The 27,323-nt window shown below is 41.9% G+C and overlaps 2 protein-coding genes across 4 annotated transcripts in view; one reads left to right on the top strand and one right to left on the bottom strand.

Annotated features, from left to right (window-relative positions):
- TSR1 (TSR1 ribosome maturation factor) overlaps positions 1-3,251 on the top strand; it is a 13,225-nt gene extending 9,974 nt beyond the window's left edge. Inside the window, exons 12-15 of the mRNA XM_037491997.2 lie at positions 275-391; positions 808-948; positions 1,052-1,126; positions 1,246-3,251. Of these exons, the coding sequence (XP_037347894.1) occupies positions 275-391; positions 808-948; positions 1,052-1,126; positions 1,246-1,424 (512 nt within the window). The 3' untranslated portion in view covers positions 1,425-3,251. The remainder of the gene's footprint in view (positions 1-274; positions 392-807; positions 949-1,051; positions 1,127-1,245) is intronic.
- SRR (serine racemase) lies at positions 1,755-27,323 on the bottom strand. 3 transcript variants are annotated; one of them, XM_037491999.2, is made up of 8 exons: positions 27,251-27,323; positions 15,145-15,316; positions 12,613-12,739; positions 9,289-9,392; positions 3,437-3,556; positions 3,236-3,310; positions 2,299-2,508; positions 1,755-1,974 (listed from the first exon to the last, which is right to left on the bottom strand). In XM_037491999.2, the coding sequence occupies exons 2-8, from the start codon at positions 15,310-15,312 to the stop codon at positions 1,759-1,761; spliced, it is 1,020 nt and encodes a 339-aa protein (XP_037347896.1). In that variant the 5' UTR covers positions 15,313-15,316; positions 27,251-27,323; the 3' UTR covers positions 1,755-1,758. The 3 variants fall into 3 exon arrangements, with proteins under 3 accessions (XP_037347896.1, XP_037347895.1, XP_037347897.1); XM_037491998.2 differs by having other exon boundaries at positions 27,256-27,323; XM_037492000.2 differs by lacking the exon at positions 27,251-27,323 and adding an exon at positions 27,199-27,244.

Below are 27,323 nucleotides of genomic sequence, written 5' to 3'. Positions count from 1 at the left end.
CCCTGCTCCCCTCAGCGGTGTATTTTGCCAGTCTGCCTGTTCTGTTCCCAGCTCTGTCTCTGGTGAATCATCTCACCCTCCCACACATCTGGCCTGTACCCCGGTTCTTGTATAAATAAATAAATAAATAAATAAATCTTTAAAAAACAAAAAGTGAGAGAGACACAAGGTGCTTAGGTTTAAGAGTTGCAGTGATACAGCTTTTCATAGGTCTATTGATTACCTACGGCTTCTCAAAACAGTTTTGATTTTTATTTTGTAACCCTTATGGCAGCGGACAAACATAAATTTCAGAGATTCCTGACAGCTGACATGGCCCTGGTGGTGACAGTATATGCCCCAATCACTTTTCCTCCTGCATCGGTGATGCTTTTCAAACAGAATAGCAATGGTAAGTTGAGTTCACACAGGTGAACTGGTTTGTATATCCTTTCAATAGGTTTAACACTGTTTTCTGCATTTAGATTTGGGTGCCACATGGTATGAAAAAGGTAATGATGGTTTTCAAAATATCCCAGTCTCAACTTTTCATGTTCTAAGGCTAGAACGACAGATGAGTTTTTCCTTGCTTGCAAACCTTAGCTAATTAGTGGGGGTTGCTCAGAGGACTATATCTAGGATAGATTCTGGGTAGGTTCATCAGAAATAACATTTAGTGATTTTTGCCATTTACCCAGGAGGGTAGGGTAGCACATTCTTTTAAGATTCTCTCAGAAGCTCTTACATAGGTGTTTAAACGGACTAGAGCAATAGATGAAGGCTTTGGCCTCGAGACTCCTGAACAACTGCTCTGCTTTTGCCCCGTAGGAATACACAGCCTCATTGCCACAGGTCATCTACTGTCAGTGGATCCTGATAGACTGGTCATCAAGAGAGTTGTTCTGAGTGGTCATCCTTTCAAAATTTTTACTAAGATGGCAGTAGTGCGTTACATGTTCTTTAGTAGAGGTAGGTATGAATAATGGGATCTGATTGCCTTTATGGGGTGAAAGTTGGGTTTATATTTTGTGGGTAAATGTTTCATTTGGTCTTCTATGTGTTTCATTCTAAGAGGATGTGCTGTGGTTTAAACCAGTGGAACTGAGAACAAAGTGGGGCCGAAGGGGGCACATCAAGGAGCCTTTGGGTAAGAGAATGGGATTTAGGATCTTGTCTAGATTTCCCCATTAAATGACAATTGGGTTAGAAAACCTGCTTTAAATGTTTCTATTTCAATAAAACCAACTTAATCTATTTTCCTTCTAGGTACTCATGGCCACATGAAGTGCAGTTTTGACGGGAAGCTAAAATCTCAGGATACAGTACTGATGAACCTCTATAAGCGAGTTTTCCCCAAATGGACTTATGATCCTTATGTACCAGAACCAGTACCTTGGGTGAAAAGTGAGATTTCTTCAGCAGTACCTGACGTGGACATGGAGTAATGGTTTCTGTGGAATTCTGTCTCATTGCTATGACCTAGCACGCTAGGAATAGGAGCCTACAGGTTGTGATTGGGCAAAACTTGTTTTCTATGTTAACCTGGAGGTCTGCTGCCCCTTTTTGCAAGGCTTTTCTTGACCTTGATAGAGTAGCTCAGTAAAGTAGGGATATTTTTCTATTGCTACTTATTCCAAAAAAATTATTAAATTTTGCTGAAATATCCACTCTCCATTAGGATTTTGAAAGCTATTTAAAAGGGGAAGATGGGAAGGTAACCAGAAAACAATGTTTTCTAGTGTCTGGAGACCTGAACCCCATCTCTTCCTTTTGAATAAATTAAACAGAAAGTGATTGGTAAGGAGCTGGCTTTTCAGCCTGCTTCACCCAGGTTAGGGAAGTTAAGTCTACATTTCCACCACTGAGCACAATACAGATGTTCTTTACTTCTGGCGAAACAGTTTGAAAATGCTGAGACAGCACAGCAGCCACTCCAACACCAGCTGTCGGTTCAATAAGCAGTTTCATCCTCTCCCACACTAGCTGGGTTGCATACTGTTGGTACAGAGGGAGCAAGAATTAGTGAAATGAGAGTAAGAGAAAGCTCCTAGTTAGTCGGCCTTTAAAGTTGAAGACCAGGTGAAGCTATATGCCCAATGTGGATTTTCTTGCTGTTACATGCATGTGCTTGCCAGTGTAGAGTGGGGCTTTTTTCCCCCTCTAGCTTAACTCTGCTTCTACTTTCCAAAAAGGGTTATCTTAATACACCGAGGGCACTGCCCCACCTGTCTGTCCTGAGGTCACTCACACCAGTCCCCAGTGAGTCATTTGCTAAGAAGTTTCTCCATTCTGTTATTTCCTTTCCTTTTGGAATCTCACCTTAATTTCATCTTCTGTGACAGTGAAGACATCATCCACAAGGTCCCTTATAATAGGCCAGGTGTTTAAACCAACACTCGATTTGACACCATCTGCTACGGTTTCTGGAGGATGAGTATTAGGAGTCAGTTCCCCTTTCAGTTTGGACTGGTAGCAGTCATCTGCATTTAAGGGTTCAGCAGCATATATCTTCACACTGGGTTTCAGAGCCTGGGAAGAGGAATATTAAAAACATCTCACTTCTAGCCATAGCATTTGCCTGCATGCCTGCAGTAAAATACACAACAAAGGTAACACATTACTATCCAAATATAATCCTTTTCTTTGATAAACATAATAAAAATATGACCTTTAAGCACTTTAAATTGCATTCACAATGCAGGTCTTCAGTTGCCTAAGTTGTTCTACTGGTAACGGGAAAAAAGCACTCCCTGGCTTGGCTAGTAGATTGGTAAGATGGAATTCAGGAAAAGGACTGAGAGTGTCACTTATAACTTTACTATCAAGTTGAGTAAGAGTAGTTAGACAGGGGCCTCCCTGGTGGTGCAAGTGGTTAAGACACAGCACTATGAAGCTATCCGCAGCTACTGCAGCACGAATTCAGTCCCTGGCCATGGAGGTAACCCACTGGCACAGCAGACCTCCCCAGACTCACCCCTGCTCCCCTCAGCAGTGTATTTCAGTCAATCTGCCTGTTCTTTCCCCACTCTGTCTCTGGTAAATCCTCTCATGCCCTACACCTTTGGCCTGTGCGCCAGATCTTGTATGCATGAGTAAATCAATTTTTTTTTTTTTTTTAAAAAGTAGTGAGACAGAAGGACCTTCATCTGAAGTGTAAGGGGTGAATGGGGAATTTGAACAAGTATCCACAATGTACACTGTCAAATAAAATGCCCTACTCATGAAGTGGGAAGTCCTCCGTAACCTGTTCTCTTACCTTAATTGTAATTGCTATTCCGGCGACCATTCCTCCTCCTCCTACAGGTACCACCACTGCATCTACCAAAGGAACCTTTAATGAAAAGAATATAAATATAAATAGGCCTATTAATAAGCAGTGTTATGTGTACATGTAATCAATTGTACTGCCAAACAAAAGCTATACCAGTAGCTAAACAAGAACTAACTAGGCTTTTACCTGGTTCAGCACTTCAACAGCAATTGTTCCTTGTCCAGCTATCACTGCAGGCTCTTGGTTTGGATGTACCATGATTCCTTCTGTTTCTTCCACAATTCTTTTTGTAACACTTTCTCTGGACTGGAAGAGCACATTAAGTTTACTTGGTTCCTGTTCACTAGAGTTCACAACCAGTTAGATTCAATCATTTGACATTGTATGGACCATCTGCCTTTTTTAGACTTTGTTAGGGTATTGGGGATATAAGAATGAACAAAACAGTCCCTGTGCTCAGTGAGGTTTCTAATGGTCACTACATTATGATCCAGGGGACAATACTTCAAGAAGAAATAACACTCATTAACATATACTCACCAAACGAAGGAGCACCAAAATATATCAGACAACTCTTGTCCTCTCTGAAAACAGACATCAGAGAAAACACATACGTAGTGGGAGACTTCAACACACCACTATCAACAATGGATAGATCAACAAGACAAAAAATAAGTAAAGAAACCAAAGCTCTAAATAAGGACCTAGAGCATTTGGGCTTAACAGACATCTATAGAACACTAAACCCCAAAAAAACGGAGTACACATTTTTCTCAAGCGCACACGGATCATTCTCCAGGATCGATCACATACTGGGGCACAAGACAAATATCAACAGATACACCAAGATTGAAATCATATCAACCATCTTTTCTGACCATGAAGGCATCAAACTAGAAATAAACCATAAAAAGAAGGCAAGGAACTTTCCTACCTCATGGAGATTAAGAACCACACTACTGGAAGACCACTGGACTAATGAGGAGATCAAAGAAGAAATTAAAAAATTCTTTGAATTGAACGACAAGGAGGACACCAATATCCTAAATGTATGGGATGCAGCAAAAGCAGTAATAAGAGGAAAATATATAGCAATAGAAGCTCACATCAAGAAACAAGAAAGAACTCAAAGAAGCAACCTAATCTCGAAGCTCAAAGATCTAGAAAAAGAACAACAAAAAAAACCCAAAACCAGTAGAAGAAAAGAAATAATAAAAACCAAAGCAGAAATAAATGAAATTGAAACTAAAAAAACAATCCAAAAGATCAATGAAACCAAGAGCTGGTTCTTCGAAAAAATCAATAAAATAGACAAACCCCTAGCCAGGCTCACAAAGGAAAAAAGGGAGAAAGCACAAATAAACAGGATCATCAATGAAAGAGGAGAAATCACAACGGACACAGCAGAAATCAAAAGAATAATCAGTAACTACTATGAAGAGTTATATGGAAACAAGTTTAACAGTCTAGAGGAGATGGACAAATTCCTACAACTCTACAATCACCCAAAGCTAGATAAAGAAGAAATAGAACACCTAAACAGACCAATTACAAGCAGCGAAATTGAAATGGTAATCAAAAATCTCCCCAAAAACAAAAGCCCAGGACCTGATGGATTTACAAATGAATTCTACCAAACATTCAGAGATGAATTAGTGCCTATCCTTCACAAACTCTTCCAAAAAATTGAGAAGGAAGGGACAATACCAAACACGTTCTATGAAGCCAACATTACACTAATACCAAAACCGAACAAGGACAACACAAAAAAGGAAAACTACAGGCCAATCTCCCTAATGAACTCTGATGCAAAAATCCTCAATAAAATTTTAGCTATCAGAATCCAACAATGTATCCATAAGATAATTCACCACGACCAAGTAGGATTCATTCCTGGAACACAAGGATGGTTTAACATCCGAAAATCAATCAACGTTATCCAACACATCAACAAAAAGAAATATAAAAACCATATGATAATATCAATAGATGCTGAGAAAGCTTTCGACAAAGTGCAACACCCATTCATGATAAAAGCCCTTGAAATTCTTGGGATACAAGGAACATACCTCAACATCATAAAGGCCATCTATGACAAGCCAACAGCCAGTATTATTCTCAATGGTGAAAAGCTGAAAGCAATTCCATTAAGATCTGGAACAAGACAAGGATGTCCACTCTCACCACTGCTTTTCAATATAATACTGGAAGTCCTAGCCAGAGCAATAAGACAAGAGAAAGACATCCAAGGAATCCAAATAGGAAAAGAAAAGTCAAACTATCACTATTTGCAGATGATATGATAATATACATAGAGAACCCCAAAAACTCCACAGAAAAACTAATTCAACTCATCAATCAGTTCAGTAAAGTGGCAGGATACAAAATCAACACGCAAAAGTCAGTAGCCTTCCTATACACAAACAATAAATCTGAAGAAGAAGAAATCAAAAAAACCATCCCTTTTTTTATTGAAACAAAAAAAATCAAATATTTGGGAATAAATCTAACAAAAGAGGTAAAGGACCTATACAAAGAAAACTATAAAACACTGTTAAAAGAAATAGAAGAAGACACAAAGAAATGGAAAGACATCCCCTGCTCATGGATTGGAAGAATAAACATTATTAAAATAGCCATCCTCCCAAAAGCAATATACAGATTCAATGCTATTCCAATCAAAATTTCAATGTCATTCTTCAAAGAAATAGAACAATTATTGATGAAATTCATATGGAATCACAAAAAACCTCGAATAGCCAAAGCTCTCCTGAAAAAAAAGAAGGGAATGGAGGCATCACACTCCCAGACTTCAAACTATACTACAAAGCCATAATCATCAAAACTGCATGGTATTGGAATAAGAACAGACATACAGACCAATGGAATCGAATAGAAAATCCAGAAATAAACCCACAGATTTATGGTCAACTAATCTTTGACAAAGGAGCAAAGACTATGCATTGGAGCAAAGAGAGTTTGTTCAATAAATGGTGCTGGGAAAACTGGGTCGCTACATGCAAAAGAATGAAGCTTGACCACTACCTCACACCATACACAAAAATCAACTCAAAATGGATTAAAGAACTAGACATAAGACCTGAAACCATAAAATATATAGAAGGAAATATAGGCGAAACACTACGTGATTTGCACATAAAAGACATCTTTACAGACACATCACCCAAAGCAGTGAGAGTGAAGGCAAAGATAAACAGCTGGGACTACATCAAATTAAAGAGCTTCTGCACAGCAAAAGAGACAATAACAAAAACAAAGAGAAACCCCACCAACTGGGAGAACATTTTTGCACCCAACACTAATGATAAAGGACTGATCACAAAAATCTACAAAGAGCTGATGAGACTTAACAACAACAAAGAAAATAATCCAGTCAAAAAATGGGCAGAAGAGCTAAAAAGAAACTTCTCTGAAGAGGAAATGCGAATGGCCAACAGGCATATGAAAAAATGTTCAACATCACTTGTCATCAGGGAAATGCAAATCAAAACTACCATGAGATACCATCTTACACCAGTGAGAATGGCACATATTAAAAAAACTAGCAACAACAAATGTTGGCGAGGGTGTGGAGAAAAAGGAACTCTCCTGCACTGTTGGTGGGAATGCAAACTGGTCCAACCACTATGGAGAGCTGTGTGGAGATTTCTGGGCCTACTAAACATAGAGCTTCCATATGATCCAGCAATTCCACTCCTAGGTATTTACCCAAAGGACACAGAAACATCAATTCCAAAGAACACCTGCACCCCTATGTTTATAGCAGCACTGTTTACAATAGCTAAGCTTTGGAAACAGCCCAAATGCCCAAAAATAGATGACTGGATCAAGAAGATGTGGTACATATATACCATGGAATATTACTCAGCATTCAAAAAAGATAAACACATGCAATTTGCAGCAACATGGATGGCGCTGGAAGGGATCATGCTCAGCGAAATAAGCCAAAAAGAAAAAGAAAAATACCGGATGGTCTCACTCATAGCAGGAATCTAGAAAACTTAAATAAGGGACCAGGAAAATGAATAACTATAAGAAAGTGAAAATCAAAATCAACAAAAAACTATGAACCAGAGACACTTTTTGGGGGGGGGGGGTGGGAGGGGAGGGATTGGGGTCAGAATGGGGGGGCTGCAATTGTATGGGGAATATAAAAATAAAATTTATTATTTAAAAAAAAAAAAGAGTTGTTTGCATGGAGTGTTTGGGAAAGAGTAACAGTGGAAGATGAAATCAGAGAGGTAGGAATGAGCCAGACCAGTTAATCTCAACCTTAGATGATTTCAAGTGGTTTCCACTGTATATGAAATGGGAAACCATTGGAGGATTTTGAGCTGACAAAAGACAAGTTCAAAAATACTAAATGGGGTCTCCCTGGTGGCGCAAGGGGTTAAGTGCCACACTATGAAGCAATCCGCAGCCTCTGCAGCACGAGTTCTATCGCTATCGCTGGCCGGCCAGGGAGCAACCCACGTGGCGAAGCAGACCCCTCCTGTCTTGCCCTCTGCTCCCCTCAGCAGTGTTTTTCAGTCAATCTGCCTGTTCTGTTCTCCCCTGTCTCTGGTGAATCTTCTCACACACACCCCTTCCCTGCATCACTGGCCTGTAACCCAGCTCTTGTATGCATAAATAAATAAATCTTTAAAAAAAAAAAACAAAACTAAATGGAGGGCCTCCCTGGTGGCACAAGGGGTTAAAAGTCAGCACTATGAAGCTATCAGCAGCCACTGCAGCACAAATTCCATCCTTGGCTAGGGAGCTAACCCACATGGTGCAACAGACCTTTCCTGTCTTGTCCACTGCTCCCTTCAGCAGTGTATTTCAGTGGATCTGCCTGTTCTGCTCCCCACTCTGGTTAATCTCACCCCACACACACCTCCCCAGCTCTTGTATGTATAAATAAATAAATACTAAAAAAAAACAAAACAAAACACAGGGCCTCCCCGGTGGCGCAGCGGTTGAGCGCTGGGCTGCGAAGCTGCCCGCAGCCTCTGGAGCGCTGGTTCGATCCCCGGCTGCCGGCGAGGGTCCCACATGGCTCACAGACCTCTCCTGCTGCACCCGCAGCTCCCCTCAGCAGTGTACTTCGTCAGTCTGCCTGTTCTGTTCCCCACTCTGGCTCTGGTGAATTCTCTCACCCTCCCATGCTTCTGACTGTACCCAGTGCTTGTATGAATAAATCTTTTTTTTAAAAAAAAACCACAAAAATAATAAATGGATAGCTTTCGTTCTGAAAATGAGCAAGGGTGGAAACAGACCAGATAGGCTACTGAGTTTAGGGGAGAACTAATATTTGAGTCTAAGAGGTAGAGGTAGTTGGATTATGGAAATTTTGGGGCAATTAGGACTAAACTTTGGATATGAAGTATGAGATAACAGTAATGAAAGATCACTCCCAACACTGAACTACTAGAAAAAAGTTGCCATTAACTGATATGGGAAAGATTGGAAGAGGAGCAACACAGAGAATAAGATCAGGAGTTTGGTTTTAGAAAGTAAACTCGAGGGCCTCCCTGGTGGCGCAGTGGTTGAGCGCTGGGTTGCGAAGCTGCCTGCAGCCTCTGCAGCGCCGGTTCAATCCCCGGCCCCTGGGTGAGGGTCCCATATGGCGCACAGACCTCTTCCTGCCACCCGCTGCTCCCCTCAGCAGTGTACTTCGTCAGTCTGCCTGCTCTGCTTTGGTGAATTCTCTCACCCTCCTGCACTTCTGACTGTACCCAGTGCTTGCATAAATAAATAAATAAATCTTAAAAAAAAAAAAAGAAAGAAAGAAAGCTTGAGATTTACTGAGCTATCCAAGTGGGAGAACCATGTTGTATATTTGATACCCAAGTTGGGGTTAAAGTCCAAGGTCAAAGTTAGAGTGTAGGTAATGTAAGAGTGAGGCTAATGAGATCATCTGAATGTAGATACAGAGAAGGTTGGGCATGCCAGCTTTTAGAGATGAAGAGGAAACGGGAGACAAAAGTGGCCAATGAGGAAGAGAAGTTTAATTTGACAATGAAAGCATTTCTTACCTCATCACTCTGCTCACTGTATACTATAGAGGCTCCATAGGCTTGTATTGCCAGTTTTTTACAGTTGGGAGCTGTTTGGGGCACCACAATATAAGCAGGAATTCCTGGGAGGGAGAAACATGTTTAAAGCAAGGAGAATTTAGGATAGAAACTTCTGCTCAAAGACAAAAGAGATGGAAAGACACTATGTTTATGGATGGGAGGAGTCAATATAGTCAAAATAACTTGTACCAAAAGTGATGTGTAGATTTAATGCACTCCCCATTAAAATCAAATGGTGTTCTTCAAAGATATATATTATTAAAAGATTAATATTTATTGGGCCTCCCTGGTGGCGCAGCGGTTGAGCGCTGGGTTGCGAAGCTGCCCGCGGCCTCTGCGGCCCGGGTTCGATCCCTGGCTGCTCCCCGGCCACCGGAGGAGGGTCCCACATGGCGCACAGACCTCTCCTGCCGCCCGCTGCTCCCCTCAGCAGTACTCTTCGGTCCTTCTGCCTGCTCTGCTCCCTGCTCTGGCTCTGGTGAATTCTCTCACCCTCCCGCACTTCTGACTGTACCCAGTGCATGTATAAACAAAACAAACAAACAAACAAACAAATAAATAACATGCCTCTATTAAAAAAAATTAATATTTATTGCTATATGGAGCCATAAAAGGTCTCAAATAGCTAAAGCAATCCTGAGAAAAGAGAAAAATGGGTATGTCACGTTACCTCATTTTAAATTGTATTAAAAAACAACAATAATTAAAGCTATGTGTTTGGAATAAAAATAGGCACATGGATAAGTGGAACAAAATTGGAAGCTTAGAAATGGTGCATATGTCAATAATTCATGATAGGGCCTCCCCGGTGGCGCAGCGGTTGAGCGTTGGGTTGCGAGGCTGCCCGCAGCCTCTGCAGCGCCGGTTTGATCCCCGGCTGCTCCCCGGCCACCGGAGGAGGGTCCCACATGGCGCGCAGACCTCTCCTGCCGCCCGCTGCTCCCCTCAGCAGTGTACTTCGGTCCTTCTGCCTGCTCTGCTCCCCGCTCTGGCTCTGGTGAATTCTCTCACCCTCCGGCGCTTCTGACTGTACTCAGTGCTTGTATACATAAATAAAAATAAATCTTAAAAAAAAAAATTGTTAAAAAAAAAAAAATAATTCATGATAAAGGAGCCACAGGCATACAATGGAGAAAGAAGAGTAATGTGGCTCTAGGAAAACTAGATGGCCACACATACAAGAGTGATTATATTCACACATTATATCACTCTTAACTCCATGCACAAAAATTAATTCAAAATTAAAGGCATATATATATAAGACCTGCAATAATAAAACACATAGAAGAAAATATTAGCAATGTTTCATGATATCAATGCTAAAGATGTTTTTGGAGGGGCCTCCCTGGTGGCATAGGCGGTTGAGCGCAGCGCTGTGAAGCTGTCCTCAGCCTCTGCTAGTGCTGGTTCAATCCCCGCCAGCCACGGAGCAACCCACATGGTGCGGGAGACCTCTCCTGTCTCCCCCAAGCTCCCCTCAGCAGTGTATTTCAGTCAGTCTGCCTGTTCTGTTCCCCGCTCTGTCTCTGGTGAATCCTCTCACCCTCTCACACATCTGACCTGTACCCTGGTTCTTGTATAAATAAATAAATCTTAAAAAAAAAAAAAAAGATGTTTTTGGAGACTCCACTCCTAAAGCAAGGGAGATAAAGGCGAAAGTAAAGAATTGGGATTATCTCAAAAAGCTTTCATAACAGTGAAAGAAAATAAAAGCAGATTAAAAAACATCTTACTGAATCAGAGAAAATAATCACACATTACACAACCAACAAAAGATTAATATCCAAGACATTAAAGAAAAAGCAATAACAACAAAATCTAATAAATGGGCAGTAGATCTGAACAGACAGTTCACTAAAGAGGATGCCCAGAAGCCTAATAGAATTATAGAAATGTTTATCATCTCTTTTAATAAGTGAGATGCATGTAGAAACCATGAGATATCATCTCACTCATGTAAATGGGACATATTTAAAAAGACCCCCAACAATATGCAATGGAAAAGATGTGGAGAAAGAGGAATGATATAAATTGTTGGTGGGAATGTAAACTGGTGCAGCATTTTTGGAAAGTGGTTTGGACTGATTTTACAAAACTAAAACTGGAAATACTATATGACCCAATGATCTCATTTTGGGGCATCTAAAGAACCTGAGGGCCTCCCTGTGGCACCAGGGTTAAAGACACAGGGCTATCAAGCTATCACCTGCCACTGCAGCACCAGTTCGATCCCCAGCCAGCAGGGAGCTAGCCACATGGTGAGGCAGATCTCTCCTGTCTCATCCGCTGCTCCCCTCAGCAGTGTATTACAGCAGATCCACCTGTTCTGCTCCCCTCTGTCTCTGGTGAATCCTCTCACATATACCCCAAACCTATGGCCCAGTTCTTGTATGCATAAATAAATAAATCTTTAAAAAAATAAAGAAAGAATATGAAACTATCAACTCAAAAAATGATATGCTCTAAATGTTTATTGAAGTATTACAATAGCTAGGACATGGGGCCTCCCTGGTGGCATAAGGGGTTGGGACGCAACCTATGAAGCTGACCACAGCCACTGCAGCGCAAGTTCGATCCCCGGCCGGGAAGCAACCCACATGGCACATCAGACCTCTCCTGTCTTGCCCACTGCTCCCCTCAGTCGGTGTGCCTGTTCTGTTCCCCATTCTGCCTCTGGTGAATCCTCTCAACATTCCCCCCACCTGCCCCACACATCTGGCCTATACCCCAGTTCTTGTCTGCATGGAAAGATAAATAAATCTTTAAAAAAAAATAGCTAGGACAGGGAAACAACTTAAGTTCCTACTAGCAGAGGAGTGGATTAAGAAGATTTGTATATCCACACAATGAAATACTGTTCAGTCATCAGGAAATACTGTTCATTGCATCAGGAAAGACACAACATTACCAAATATAGCAAAACAGGAGTTTGAGGGAATTATGTGTAATAAAATAAGTCAGAATGACAAATATTGGACATTTACATTGACAATTCAACAAAGCAAAAATACTTGGGGAATAAAACCTACTGGACACTAAGAGAAAGCGAGGTATCTGAGGTTAAGAAGGAAGGGGAGGGTGAAAGTAACATAAGGGATGGTGGTGGGGTACAAATTCTGTGTAAAGATACATATTTTTAAAAAACCTGTTCAGTTTGCTTATAATCAAATAGGGACTAGGAAATTTGCTTGTTATAGCTTTACTAATCTCACTGATAGAAAGGCTACTTTCCCATTCCTTTCTGATTATCCTACCCAGTACCTTGAGAAATTAGTCAAGTACCTTCCAACTTGGCAGCATAGGCAAGAGCCTGGCCATGGTTCCCACTGCTGTGAGTAACAACAGCTTTGGGCTTCTCTTCTGAAGTGGCAGGAATCAAGCCTCTGATTGCATTCAGGGCCCCACGAATCTGGAAATGATGGATGGTGAATTAATACATCGACTTCAAAGTATCTTTTAAAAAATCAAAGAGGGCCACCCAGGTGGCGCAAGGGGTTAAGATGCAACCTATGAAGCTATCCACAGCCACTGCAGCATGAGTTCGATCCCCAGCCAGGGAGCAACCCACATGGTGCAGCAGACCTCTCCTGACTTGCCTGCTTCTCCCCTCAGCAGTGTATTTCAGTACATCTGCCTGTTCTGCTCCCTACTCTGTCTCTGGTGTCCTCTCACCCCCCACACCTCTGGCCTATACCCCAGCTCTCGTAAGCATAAATAAATAAATCTTTAAAAAAGAGATTTATTTATTTAAGCATAAATCAATCTTTTAAAAAGATTGATTTATTTATTTATATAAGAGCCAGGGTACAGGCCAGAGGTGTGGGAGGGTGAGAGGATTCACCAGAGACAGCCGGGAATAGAGCAGGCAGACTGACTGAAATACACTTCTGAGGGGACAGGAGAGGTCTGCCTTGCCATGTGGGTTGCTCTGCAGCCGGCGGAGAGAAAACTGGCACTGCAGAGGCTGCAGACAGCTTCACAGCGCTGCACTCAACTGCCTGCGCCACCAGGGAAGCCCAAGTTCCTGTATTTTTATAAAAATTCTCAGTTAATGGGTGGGGAAAAGGGTAGATTCTTAAAATCCTAAAGTGACCACTTTACAGGTACCAATACCTGTCAGGCACAGTGCTAAGTGTACCTCTCAGATTCTTACCTGAAAGGATCTTAAAGCTCGGGCCTCCTTGGTGGCGCAAGAGGCTTAGACACAACCTGTGGAGCTGTCCAGAGCCACTGTGGCGAGGGTTTGATCCCCCACTTAGCACAGTGGACCTCTCCTGGCTCGCCCGCTGCTCCCCTCAGTAGTGTGCTTCTGTCAATCTGCCTGTTCTGTTCCCCACTCTTTCTCTGGTGAATCCCCTTGGCCCCCCGCACCTCTGGCATGTACCCCAGATCTTGTGTGCATAAATAAATAAATCTTTAAAAAAAAAAAAAAGAAAGGATCTTAAAGCTCAACCAATGGTCAGAAAAGTCTGGTAAAGAATCAACACAGGGGGGCCTCCCGGGTGGTGCAGCGGTGGAGCCCTGGGTTGCGAGGCTGCCCGCGGCCTCTGCGGCGCTGGTTCGATCCCCGGCTGCTCCCCGGCCACTGGAGGAGGGTCCCACATGGCGCGCAGACCTCTCCTGCCGCCCGCTGCTCCCCTCAGCGGTGTGCTTCGGTCCTTCTGCCTGCTCTGCTCCCTGCTCTGGCTCTGGTGAATTCTCTCACCCTCCTGCGCTTCTGACTGTACCCAGTGCATGTATAAACAAAACAAACAAATAAATAAATAAATAAAACATGCCTCTATTTAAAAAAAAAAAAAAGAATCAACACAGGGGCCTCCGTGGTGGTGCAAGGAGAGTTAAGACGCAGCACTGTGAAGCTGTCTGAGTTCAATCCCCAGCCTGGGAGGTGACCCATATGGCACAGCAGACCTCTCCTGAGTCTCCTGCTGCTCCCCTCAGCAGTGTATTTCAGTCAATCTGCCTGTTCTGTTCCCCACTCTGCCTCTGGTGAATGCTCTCAACCCCCACACCTCTGGCCTGTACCCCAGTTCTTGTATGCAAGAACAGACAAAGAAGTCTGTCTTTATGATTGCAAAGGAGTTCACATATTTTGTGGAAAAAGATCTTATATGAGAATTTAGCTAAGTTTAGATCTTTTATATTCACAAAAGCTACCAATGAATAGTAAGTTGACTCAAAGTGAATGCTTAAATTTGGATATATAGATGGTGATCACACCAGCCCGTTATGCCTGCAATAGTCCAAGTTGATGTCGGTTGTCTTGATTTAATCACTACAGTTACCCACCCCCCTTTCATTCTCAAACATGTCTGAGATTGGGTAATAAAAAATTATATGGAATTTTGAGATTGTATAAAGGTGGCCTACAATCAGCAAAGGAAATTTTCTACAAGTCTTTTTCCTGCTGAAAAAGGTATTAGTTTACTTCTACCTACCTCACTGGGTAGTCAGAAGGATAAATAAATTTTATGTGAAAAGGATTTGAAGGGCCTCCCCGGTGGCGCAGTGGTTGAGCGCTGGGTTGCGAAGCTGCCCGCAGCCTCTGCAGCACTGGTTCGATCCCCGGCTGCTCCCCAGCCACTGCAGGAGGGTCCCACATGGTGCGCAGACCTCTCCTGCCGCCCGCTGCTCCCCTCAGCAGTGTGCTTCGGTCCTTCTGCCTGTTCTGCTCCCTGCTCTGGCTCTGGTGAATTCTCTCACCCTCCTGTGCTTCTGACTGTACCCAGTGCTTGTATGAATAAATAAAATATATCTTAAAAAAAAAAAAGGATTTGAAAAGATAAATGATACACTATCAAAAGTGATTGTTACCTTAAAAGATCCAGTTTTCTGGAAGAGTTCACATTTGAAGAAAAGATTGCGCCCTGCTACTTGATTCAAAACGGAGCTTGTTAGCACTGGTGTGAGGTAGATAAAATCTTGAATGTTGACATGAGCTTTTTCAACATCAGCAAAGGAAATGCAGTACTGAGCACACATGGTTCTGAAACCCAGGAATAAGAAAGGAGTCAAAGCAAAGCCTGAGACAATGTGTTTCATGAAGATTTTGAAAATGCAGATGTGTGGACCTCCCTGGTGGCTCAAGGGGTTAAGGTGCACCCTATGAAGCAATCCACAGCCACTGCAACACGAGTTCAATCCCCGGCCAGGGAGCAACCCACATGGCACAGCAGACCTCTCCTGACTCGCCCGCTGCTCCCCTCAGCAGTATATTTCAGTACATCTGCCTGTTCTGCTCCCCACTCTGTCTCTGGTGGATCCTCCCACCCCCCATGCCTCTGGCCTGTACCCCAGTTCTTGTATGCATAAATCTTTTTTAAAAATGCAGATCTATAGGAAAACAAAGATGCAGATCTAATGCACAAAACCAAGAGTGAATCATAATGTAAACTATGAATTTCAGGGCCTCCTTGGTGGCGCAGGGGTTAAAGCCTCAGCACTATCAAGCTATCAACAGCCACTGTGCCACTGTGGCATGGCAGGAGTTCAATCCCTGGCCAGGGAGCTAACCTACATGGTGCAGCAGACCTCTCCTGCCTCCCCCACTGTTCCCCTCAGCAGTGTATTTCAGTAGATCTGCCTGTTCTGCTCCCCACTCTGTCTCTGGTGAATACTCTCATCCCCTGCAATCTCTGGCCTACACCCCAGTTCTTGTATGCATAAAGAAATAAAAATAAATTTTTAAAACAACCAACGAAAAAAACTATGCCTTTCAAGTGATTACGATGTGTCAATGTAGGTTTACCAATTACCGCCACTCTACACTCTGATTGGGGGAACGTTGATAATGTAGTAGACTGCATGTTTGGGGGCACAGGGTGTGTGGGAAATCTCTGTACTTTCCCATGAAATTTGCCACGAACATTAAACTGCTCTATGAAAAATAAAATCTTAATTGAAAAGAAAAGAAAATGTATACCACAAGAGGGTAGACCCAGGACCTGTAGTGTTAAGGTGGGAACTGTCCTCATTACTGTGGTTCCAGCTTTCCTACATAGAGGGAAACTTGCTTTTGAGGCTGACTTTTTTTTTTCTTCTGGTGAAGCTTTATAGGAAGTAACTAATGGTGATTACAGAAGGCTTTAATCTCACCCCCAACCCATACCACCCATCCCTTGGCTCTGTCACTCTGTCTCCACTATTGTCGTGAAGCTGCTTGAATGAACTGTGTTCAAAATCTGCTATAGATTTTTACTTAAAAGATTATTTAAGGGGCCTCCCTGGTTAAAGTCGTCACTACCAAGCTATTGCCAGCCACTGTAGCATGAGTTTGAGCCCTGGCCAGGGAACTACTACCCCACATGACATAGCAGACCTCTCCTGTCTTGCCTGCTGCTCCCCTCAGCAGTGTATTTCAGTAGATCCACCTGTTCTGCTCCCTACTCTGTCTCTGGGGGATACTCTCACCCTCCCCCCACACCTCTGGCCTGTATCCCAGTTCTTGTATGCATAAAAAAATAAATCTTGGGCCTCCCCGGTGGCGCAGCGGTTGAGCGCTGGGTTGCGATGCTGCCCGCGGCTTCTGCAGCACCGGTTCGATCCCCGGCTGCTCCCCAGCCACCGCAGGAGGGTCCCACATGGTGCGCAGGCCTCTCCTGCCGCCCGCTGCTCCCCTCAGCAGTGTACTTCGGTCCTTCTGCCTGTTCTGCTCCCCGCTCTGGCTCTGGTGAATTCTCTCACCCTCCCGCGCTTCTGACTGTACCCAGTGCATGTATAAACAAAAAACAAACAAACAAACAAAGAAATAAATAAATAAAAACATGCCTCTACCCAAAAAAAAAAAAAAAAAAAAAAATCTTAAAAAATTATTTAACAGGGCCTCCCTGTTGGTGCAGGGGTTAAAGACTGCGCCATCAAGCTGTCGCTAGCCACTGCAGCATGAGTTTGATCCCAGGCTGGCCAGGGAGCGCAACCACATAGTGCAACAGACCTCTCCTCCTAGCCCGCTGCTCCCCTCAGCAGTGTATTTCTGTTAATCCACCTGTTCTGCTCCCCATTCTCTCTGGCAAATCCTCTCACCACCCCCGCACCTCTGGCTTAGACCCTAGTTCTTATATGCATAAATAAAGCTTTTAAAAAATTATTTAACAAGGAAAAAAATTGCCTATATTATCTCTTAATAAGATAACTTTGTTTATTTTCTGTTTCCTTGTTTTTTAAATATACACATATAACAATAGCTAAAAATCAGATATTTTATTTACTCCTATTCCATTTGACCTGGTTTCTTCAGTCTTCATTATTGTAATTTTCAACACGTGCAATATGCTTCCATTTTAGCTATTTTTATTGTAGTAATTAAATATGAAGTTTTTATTTTTCCTTATTACAAAAGCAGTTCATGTTCAATAGAAAAACAATCTGCTTCCTTTACAAAGACAATTGCTATCTAAGCCTTGTGTTTCTCTCTTTGGGCTCACATATATATGTAGACAAAATGTTCTTGACAGGATTGGTAACAGTTTTATCAGAAAATACTATGCATATCTATGAATTAGTTTATCATAGAGGTATTGATGCAACTTTTAAATGACTTAATATTTTTATAAAAATACCATAGTTTGGCATAATTTTTGTTGATCATTTAGATTTTCTACTATAATGATATAATGAGCAGCCTTGTTGCAAGATCTTTGTGAATTTCCATATATCCTTAAGGTAGATTCCAACAAATGACATTTTGCATCAAAAGTCTTGCATGTTGGGCCCCACTGGTGGCGCAAGGGGTTAAAACGCAACCTATGAAGCTGTCCGCAGCCACTGCAGCACAAGTTTGATTCCCCAGGCAGCCAGGGAGAAAACTAGATGGCACAGCAGACCTCTCCTGACTTGCCTGTTGCTCCCCTCAGCAATGTGTTTCAATCTGCCTGTTCTGTTCCCCACTCTGTCTCTGGTGAATCCTCTCACAGACACCCCCACCCCCCCCCCCCACAACCTCTGGCCTGTACTTCTGCTCTTGTAAATAAATAAATCTTTAAAAAAAAAAAAAAGAGTCTTGCATGCTGCTGGGCCTCCATGATGGTGCAGGCAGTTGAGCACAGCGCAGCCTCTTGCAGCATGGGTTTGATCCTGCCCGGCCTACAAGATGCCCACATAGCGCGGCAGACCTCTCCTGTCTTGCCCGCTGCTCCCCTCAGTGGTGTATTTCAGTAGATTTGCCCAGTCTGCTCTGCTACCTGCTGTCTCTGGTGAATCCTCTCACCCCCCGCCCCGAACTTCTCACCTGTACCCCAGATCTTGTATGCATAAATAAATAAATCTTAAAAAAAAATTCTAAATCTTAAAAAAAAAAGTATTGCTCGTTGCTAAGCCATTTGATACCCATTGCAAACAGATTCCCAGAAGAGGTGTAGGGTACATCAGTTTATATTCCCAACAGCAGTTTCTAAGGAATGTTCACTTTCCTTTACCCTTACGGTTTCATTTTTATCGATTGAATCAAATGGGTGTAATATTTTGAATTTACATTTCGTTAATTATTAGTGATTAGATGTTTTTGCTGTGTAATCACTGGCTCTTGTTCTTTAGTGAATCTTGTTATTTTTTTAAAGATTTATTTTTATTCATGCATACAAGTTCTGATTACACTTTGTAAAATCTATTTTTTTTCCTACACATCAATTCTTCCAAATGAAATTTAGAATATCTTTATCAAAGTTGCCAGAAATTCTGCTGTAAAATGTACACAAATAAATGGGGACATAGTTGACATTAAAAATGTTGTTGGGCCCCCCGGTGGCACAAGGGGTTAAGACGCAGCACTGTGAAGCTATCTGCAGCCACTGTAATACCAGTTTGATTCCCCACCTGGGAGGTGACTCAGATGGTGCAGCAGACCTCTCCAGCCTTGCCTGCTGCTCCCCTCAGCAGTGTATTTCAGTCGATCTGCCTGTTCTGCTCCCCACTCTGTCTCTGGTGAACCCTCTCACCCCGCATCTCTGGCCTGTACCCCAGCTCTGATAATGCATAAATCAATAAATCTAATAATGCATAAATCAATAAAATTTAAAATAATCTTCACATTCATGAATATCTTTCAATTTAGTAAAATATTTTAGGTTTCTCAGTAAAAATTTGTTTACTGGTGTCCTGTCTAGATCTGATTAAATTCATGTCCAAGTATATTTTTGGTTCCTTGGAGATTTTTTGAAATGCTTTTAATTACTGATGATGTCTATGAAAGCAAACAATTTTTTAATATTTATCATGTATAAGGATACTAGATTATTGTATTAGATATTTTATAGCTCATTTTCCTTATCCTTTTTTTTTTTTGTGGGACCCTCACCAGCAGTGGGGAGGCCCCTCCTTATCCTTTTCAAGAAAATAATGATGCCATTTGCAAGATATGCCTTTACCTTACCAATATACCTCTGGTAACTTTTTCAGTAGCTTCTTAGTTATTGGTTTATGTAGATTCACCACCTTCTCCTGAATTAAATTCAGTAATTTATATTTTGGCAAAAATTATCTAATTTCAAATGTATTAGCATAAAGTACATCTTAATACTTGTAAGTATTTTCAGTTGTGGTATTTGGTATTCATTCAATCAACAAATACCAAACCCCTTCTATATGTCAGATTGGTCAATAACTGGTTTATAATTGGACATAGTGCTAGAAAATGATTTGTTGCTACTCTTACAAAGTTTACGGTCTAGTGGGAAGATGTACAATATATAATAAATAATCCAAAATAAATGTATTTATAAATATTGATAACTAGGGAAGAGTGTTATGATAGCATACTATGGGGAGAGGGAGAGGTTCATTTAACTGGAGGGAAAGTTAAAGAAGCTCCTCTATTGAAAAGTGAAATTGAGGGCCTCCCTGGTGGCGCAGCGGTTGAGCGCTGGGTTGGGAAGCTGCCTGCAGCCTCTGCAGCGCCGGTTCGATCCCCGGCTGCTCCCCGGCCACCGGAGGAGGGTCCAATATGGCGCGCAGACCTCTCCTGCCACCCACTGCTCCCCTCAGCAGTGTACTTCGGTCCTTCTGCCTGCTCTGCTCCCCGCCCTGTCTCTCGTGAATTCTCTCACCCTCCCGCGCTTCTGACTGTACCCAGTGCTTGTATAAATAAATAAATAAATCTTTAAAAAAAAAAAAAAAAAAAAAAAAAAAAAAAAAAAGAAAATTGAAGTTGTGACCCATAGATGAATGGGCAGAGCAGGGGTGTTTCATGTAGAGGGAATAACACATGTGAAGGAGAAGTTTTGTATATTTCAGGAGCTGAAAGGCCAATGTATTTGAACACTATTATTAAAGGGGATGGTGACAAGAGAGGAGCGAAATTGGCAGGGTCCAGATTATGCAGGACCTTAATTCATTGATTTTCCTTAAGAGGAATGGAATGCTATTGAAGAATTTTGAGCAGGTAAATGTCATGTCAGAATTCATGTTGTCAGAAAAAGACTCCAGTCACATTGTGGTAAATGAAAAGAAAAAATAGTGGAATCAGGAATCTAGTTAAGAAGCATTGCAGTTTTCCACAAGACAACAGGGTTTTGAATGGCAAAGGCGGAGGTAGAAAAAAATAATTCAAGATACATTTTGGAAAAACAATTTAAGAATGATCAAAGGAGTTAAAGACATTTTTCCAAAAAAGATATACAAATGGCCAACAAACACATGAAAAGATATTCAACTTCACGAATGAACAGGGAAATGTATATCAAAACCATGAGATATCACCTTACAACTATTTTTTTAAAAATTTTTTTAAAAAGATTGATTTATTTATGCATACAAGATCTGGGGTACAGGTCAGAGGTGTGAGGGGTGAGAAGATTCACCAGAGACAGAGTGGGCAGCAGAACAGGCACATTGACTTAAATACACTGCTGAAGGGAGCAGTGGGTGAGTCAGGAGAGGTCTGCTGCGCCATGTGGGTAGCTCCCTAGCTGGGGATCGAACTCATGCTGCAGTGGCTGCAGATAGCTTCATAGGTTGCATCTTAACCCCTTGCGCCACCAGGGAGGCCCCCACCTTACAACTATTAAGATGACTGCTATTAAATACAACCAAACAAACAGAAACAAAAACAACAAGTGTTGGCAGAGATTTGGAGAAACTGGAACTTTTGTGCACTCTTACTGGGAATGTAAAATAATGTAGCTGCTATGGAAAACAGTATGGAAGCTCCTCAAAAAATGAAGCAAAAATAGGGGCTTCCCTGGTGGTACAAGGGGTTAGGTCTCAGCACTATGAAGCTATCAGCAGCCACTGTGGCATGAGTTTGATCCCCAGCCAGGGAGCTAACCCACATGGCACAGCAGACCTCTCCTGTTTTGCCCACTGCTCCCCTCAGCAGTGTATTTCAGTTAATCCACCTGTTCTGCTCCCCACTCTGTCTCTGGTGAATCTTCTCACCCCTCCCATCTCCCTGCACCTCTGACCTACACCAGCTCTTGTATGCATAAATAAATAAAATGAATCTTTAAAATAAAAATTAAGGAGAAATATATGATTCACAATTTCATTTCTGGGTATATACCCAAAAGAACTGAGAGTAAGGTCTCAAAAATGTATTTATTTATGTTCATAATAGTATTATTCATGCAAAAAGTATAAGCACCACTTACAAAATGTGTTATGTACATACAACAGAATATTATTCAGCCTTAAATAGGAAGAAAAATTCCGATACTTGCTACAACATGGATAATCTTGATATTAGGCTAAGTGAAATAAACTAATCACAAAGACAAATGCTGTATGGTTACAGTTATGTGAAGTACAGAGTAATGAAATTCACAGAAATTAGAATAAAAAAATTAAAAGAAAAAGAAAAGAAAGTAGAATGGTTGTCACGGGTAAAAGGAAGGAGGAATGGCAAATTGTTTAATGGGTTTAGTTTCAGTTTTGTAAGAGTTCTAGGGATTGATTGTACAACAATGTGAATGAACTTAATATTCAACTATACACTTAAAAATAGCTATGATGATAAATTTTGTGTATTTTACCATAACTTAAAAAATATAAAGGGCCTCCCTGGTGGCCTAAAGGTTAAGTTTCAGTGCTATCACTGCCACCGCCTGAGTTTGATCCCCAGCTAGGGAGCTAACCCACATATGGCACAACAGAACTCTGCTGTTTTGTCTGCTGCTCCCCTCAGCAGTGTATTTCAGCAAATCTGCCTGTTCTGCTCTCCACTCTGTCTCTGGTGAATCCTCTCACCACCCTTGTACATCTGGCCTACACCCAGTTCTTCTACAACAAATATTTAAAAAATAATAATAATAATAAAAAATATATATATGTAGAGAGAGAGAGAGAAAAGGAAAAGATAGATGTTGGAAAATACAATTAGATTGACTTCCAGATTATATGTGATAGAACCCAATTTTGAACTGGCTTAGACACAAGTTGGAAGTGATGAAATTTAGTGGCTCATGGAGTCCAAGGAGGAGGAGAACCATGGGAATGGCAGAAATACGGAGCTTCAGGATCAACTGGAAAGAGGAACTTGAGATTTTCCAAGACTCTCTCATTGTTTCTCATTTCTGCTGCTTTCTTCATGTTGGCTTCATTCTTTTTCATTGCACATCAGAGGGTTCCACATGTATGGCAGGATACATAGTTGCTGACAGCTCCTGTATTTTACATTTTTATGATTTCCACACTGGACTTTTCTTTCTCAGTTTCAATGAAAAAAAATCTGGGTAAGGATTCTGATTGGTCGACCATGGCCCAGTACCAGTGACAAAGGGCATGAAGTCATGTAAGATAATACTACGCAATATCCAGAAGTATTTACAGAAACATGAAAAAGAAACAATGATTTCTGTAACAGTATCAATTATGTACATTTAAAACACATACATACACAAAAGTACTATATATTTTTCAAAGATACATGTATATCCAAGGACATATATAAAACATATTAGGGTGGGTCCCTAAGGGAGAAGCATGAGTGGAAACTGGAATGAAGGAATAAAAAGATAAAATTGAGCAAGTCCTTGATATTGTTAACCAAATAGTATGACTGCTTCAATTCTTGGTACCTGAGGGAAAAACAGAAGCAAACAAATGAAGTAAGGGAAGAAAGAAGAAAAAAAGGAAAGACAAAGTATTTCTGAGAGAGAGTGAAGGGAAATTTGCAAGAGAAAAGGGAGAATGTTGAGGTGATGAATTCCATACTTGCCTACTACAGACACAGAAGAGACATATACTGATATGGAGTTGAATGTGGAGAGTAAGAGAGATGGGGTGTCAAGGACAACTCTTGGTTTTAGATGATGGTATAATTTACTGAGATAACAAGATTAGTGAAAAATTAATATTTTAGGGGAAAATTAGAGACTGAAGACTAAGTTTGAAACTACTTATGAGATAACTGAGAAAACTGAGAGAACAGTCTTTGGGATTTCCCCTCCCCTTTCCTACTTTTTGGCCAGAAATGTGTCCATTTTAACATTTATTTTATTTCTGAAGAAAAAACTCTTCAGTATCTCTACTGTTCTTTCTTCCTTATTAAGTACTGACTTTATCTGGATTTTTTCCTTTTATTTTCTTTCTCTACCTTTGTTGAATACCGAATTTATTAACTTTCATTCATTTAGAATAAAAGCACTCAATGCCACAAATTTCTCTGAGTATACCTTTAACGTAGGTTCTGTTATAAAGTACTTTCATTAATCTTATAATTTCTAGAGAATACACAATTTTAGGTTTACATTTTGATCCATGAGTTATTTAAAATTGGCATTTTAAAAAACGTCCAGGGCTTCCCTGGTGGCCTAGGGGTTAAGTCTCAGTGATACCACCATGATTGCCTGGGCTCTATCCCCAGTCAGGATGTTGACCCACACATGGTGCAGCAGACCTCCTCTGTCTCTTCGGCTGCTTCACTCAGCAGTGTTTCTGTTCTGTTTCCCCACTGTCTCTGGTGAGTCCTATCATCCCCTGTACCTCTGGCCTACATCCCAGTCCTTCTATGCATCAATCAATCAATCTTTAAAAAAAAACACAAAATTTCCAAATTCTAATGAATTTTAAAATTATATACATTTCTAGCTTTATTTAATATTTTGTGCTCAGCTAATGTGACATGCACGATTTTTGTTTTTTAGAAATGGAATTTTTCCCTCCTCCATTACCCAAGTTTGCTTGTTGTCTTTTGGATTACCCACATAATATGACCAAACCCCTACTGTAACAATTTAAAACACTGCAGATATATAAAGCACTTTCACTCTCTGCCATCAAATCTCCCTTTCATAAAGATAACGACTTTAAAAAAAAAAAAAAAAGATAACGACTTTTAAAAAGGTTTGGTGTGTATTCTGCCACACCTTTTTGATGTACTTAGATAGAAATTTACATCTGCAATAAATGGTTTTATTGAGTTCAGCTAAAACAACACTATAAATCCCACTATAACAGGTTTTAAAAACAAAATTTTAACAATGCAACATGAAGACTCTTTCATGCCAATACATATCACATATTTATTTATTTTTTTATAAAGATGGCTTTAATTTTTTTTAAAAGATTTATTTATTTATTTATACAAGCACTGGGTACAGTCAGAAGCACGGGAAGGTGACAGATTTCACCAGAGCCAGAGCAGAGAGCAGAACAAGCAGACAGACGAAATACACTGCTGAGGGGAGCAGTGGGTGGCAGGAGAGGTCTGCGAGTCATGTGGGACCCTCCCCCAGGCGGCTGGGGATTGAACCAGAGCTGCAGAGGCTGCAGGCAGCTTTGCAACCCAGTGCTCAACCACTGTGCCACCGGGGGGAGGCCCCGTATCACATATTTAATTGTGGTACAGGTCTAACTATGGTTGTCTTTTCATTAATTTTTATCCAGTATTTTCAAGAACCCTTTAACCTCACGGTTGTTCAAAAATTTTCATCACCTTAGTAAATTTTCTTCTATTATTTCTTGCTTATTGCTCCTTTTCAGTTCTGTTATCACCTTCTGAAAAATGTATATGATGATTTGTTTTCTGGGTCCATTCTCCATGTTTTCTATCCTTACATCTCATATTATTTACCTATTATCTTTTCCTTTGGAATTCTGGTAAGTTTTCTTGAGCTGATTTAACTTCTGGTATATGTCATCTGCAGTTCACAGACACACTGTTGAAATAATATGGCAATCATACTTTTCCTCTTTAAGATGTTTTTGTTTCAGATTATTTTTCTACCTTTAAAAAAATTATGCAGGGACCTCCCCGGTGGCGCAGTGGACTGAGTGCAGTGCTGTGAAGTTGTCTGCAGCCTCTGCAGCTCGGGTTCAATTCCCAGCCGCCTGGGGAGATACCCACACGGCGCTACAGACCTCTCCTGCCCCGCCCGCTGCTCCCCTCAGTAATGATTTGGTAGGTCTGCCTGTTCTGCTCCCCACTCTGTTTCTGGTGAATCCTCTCACTCTCCCGTGCCTCTGACCTGTACCCCAGCTATTGTATAAATAAAAATAGATCTTAAAAACAAAAATGCAGGGGGCCTCCCCGGTGGCGCAGCGGTTGAGCGCTGGGTTGCGAAGCTGCCCGCAGCCTCTGCGGTGCCGGTTCGATCCCCGGCTGCTCCCCAGCCACCGGAGGAGGGTCCCACATGGCGCACGGACCTCTCCTGCCGCCCGCTGCTCCCCTCAGCAGTGTACTTCGGTCCTTCTGCCTGCTCCTCGCTCTTGCTCTGGTGAATTCTCTCACCCTCCCGTGCTTCTGACTGTACTCAGTGCATGTAAACTCAGTAAATAAATAAATAAAGCATGCCTCTATTAAAAAAAAAGATTAAAATATAATAAAAAAATAAACAAAAAAAATGCAATGTCCTCTCCAATTTCAATGTGAAAACAAATTAGTTTTTAATCTTTTTTTTCCTATTTTCTTTCATATCTATTTAAAAACTTGCCTTTTGCTCTGACCAGTCAACTTACTCCCCTTCTTTTGAAGGGCTGAATCTTTTTATGCATCTATTTTACCACCTGCAGGTGGTGAAGGGTCTGTCACATAAAAGGAATGAGTTCTGTCAGATTGCCCAGACTAAGGAATACACTGGTAAGTATTCTTTGATGAGGTACAACAGACTGCGTAGGACTTAAAGGGAGCAACAGGTGGAGGGAGCCCTTCCGGGAGGGTGTTTCACCACAGTTCAGAACAAGGGTTCATGAACAAGAGGTTAAAGTACCAGTCTTCTCATCCAGTTACTTTTTTTTTTTTTTAAAGATTTATTTATTTATACAAGCACTGGGTACAGTCAGAAGCGCGAGAGGGTGAGAGAATTCACCAGAGCCAGAGAGGGGAGCAGAGCAGAGCATGCAGATTGACGAAGTACACTGCTGAGGGGAGCAGCGGGCACGGCAGGAGAGGTCTGCGCGCCATGTGGGACCCTCGCCGGTGGCCGGGGATCGAACCTGCGCTGCAGAGGCTGCAGGCAGCTTCCCAACCCAGCGCTCAACCGCTGCGCCACCGGGGAGGCCCTCATCCACTTACATTTTAAATATGGGAAAAACAATAACAACAACCTGAGATCTAGGGAAGTCAAGTAATTTTCCTACGAAGCTACGTGATACAGAAATTCCCGATCGATTTAGAATGCCTCCAGATTTACTTCCACACAACCCCTTCTCTCACCGAGTCAACTCTACTGTATTTAAAAAGGACGTCAGGAGATACTCCAGTACTTATCAACCATCTTGGATTCCGTTTCCTCATGCTAAAAAGGGGAATAATAACAACTACTCTAACAAGGTCTTTCAGGTCCGCAGTAAAAGCCTGGGGCACTGGCCCCGGCCTGCGGCGGGGAGACCATGGCCTATGACGGCTGAGGAGGCCGGACAGTGGGGTGTCTCTGTCAACCCGCGCCCCAGCCCCGCACCAGTGTCCTCGATGGCTACCACGGAAGCAACAGTAGCTACCTTCGCGCCTGGCCGCGCCTGGCCGGGCCCGGCGCGCCAAGCCTGGCCTCACCTCACCTCGCAGGCGCCGAGCCTCCAACTCCAGCCTCAGCTCACCTTCCCGAACACACCTCTGCGCATGCGCG

Source organism: Talpa occidentalis, unplaced genomic scaffold (assembly GCF_014898055.3).
Source record: "Talpa occidentalis isolate TD23 unplaced genomic scaffold, MPIMG_talOcc4v2.1 talOcc4.7, whole genome shotgun sequence".
Taxonomy (NCBI): domain Eukaryota; kingdom Metazoa; phylum Chordata; class Mammalia; order Eulipotyphla; family Talpidae; genus Talpa; species Talpa occidentalis.
The sequence above is the reverse complement of the archived record's forward strand: the minus strand, read 5'-3'. Positions and strand labels throughout refer to the sequence as shown.

Bases quoted from the DNA above. Each gene is read 5' to 3' on its own strand.
- SRR (XM_037491999.2), bottom strand. From the start codon at position 15,312: ATGTGTGCTCAGTACTGCATTTCCTTTGCTGATGTTGAAAAAGCTCAT. The intron at 2,509-3,235 runs GTAAGAGAACAG...TCCTCTTCCCAG, and splicing joins GAATAGCAATTACAATTAAG to GCTCTGAAACCCAGTGTGAA. The intron at 1,975-2,298 runs GTGAGATTCCAA...CTGTACCAACAG, and splicing joins TCACAGAAGATGAAATTAAG to TATGCAACCCAGCTAGTGTG.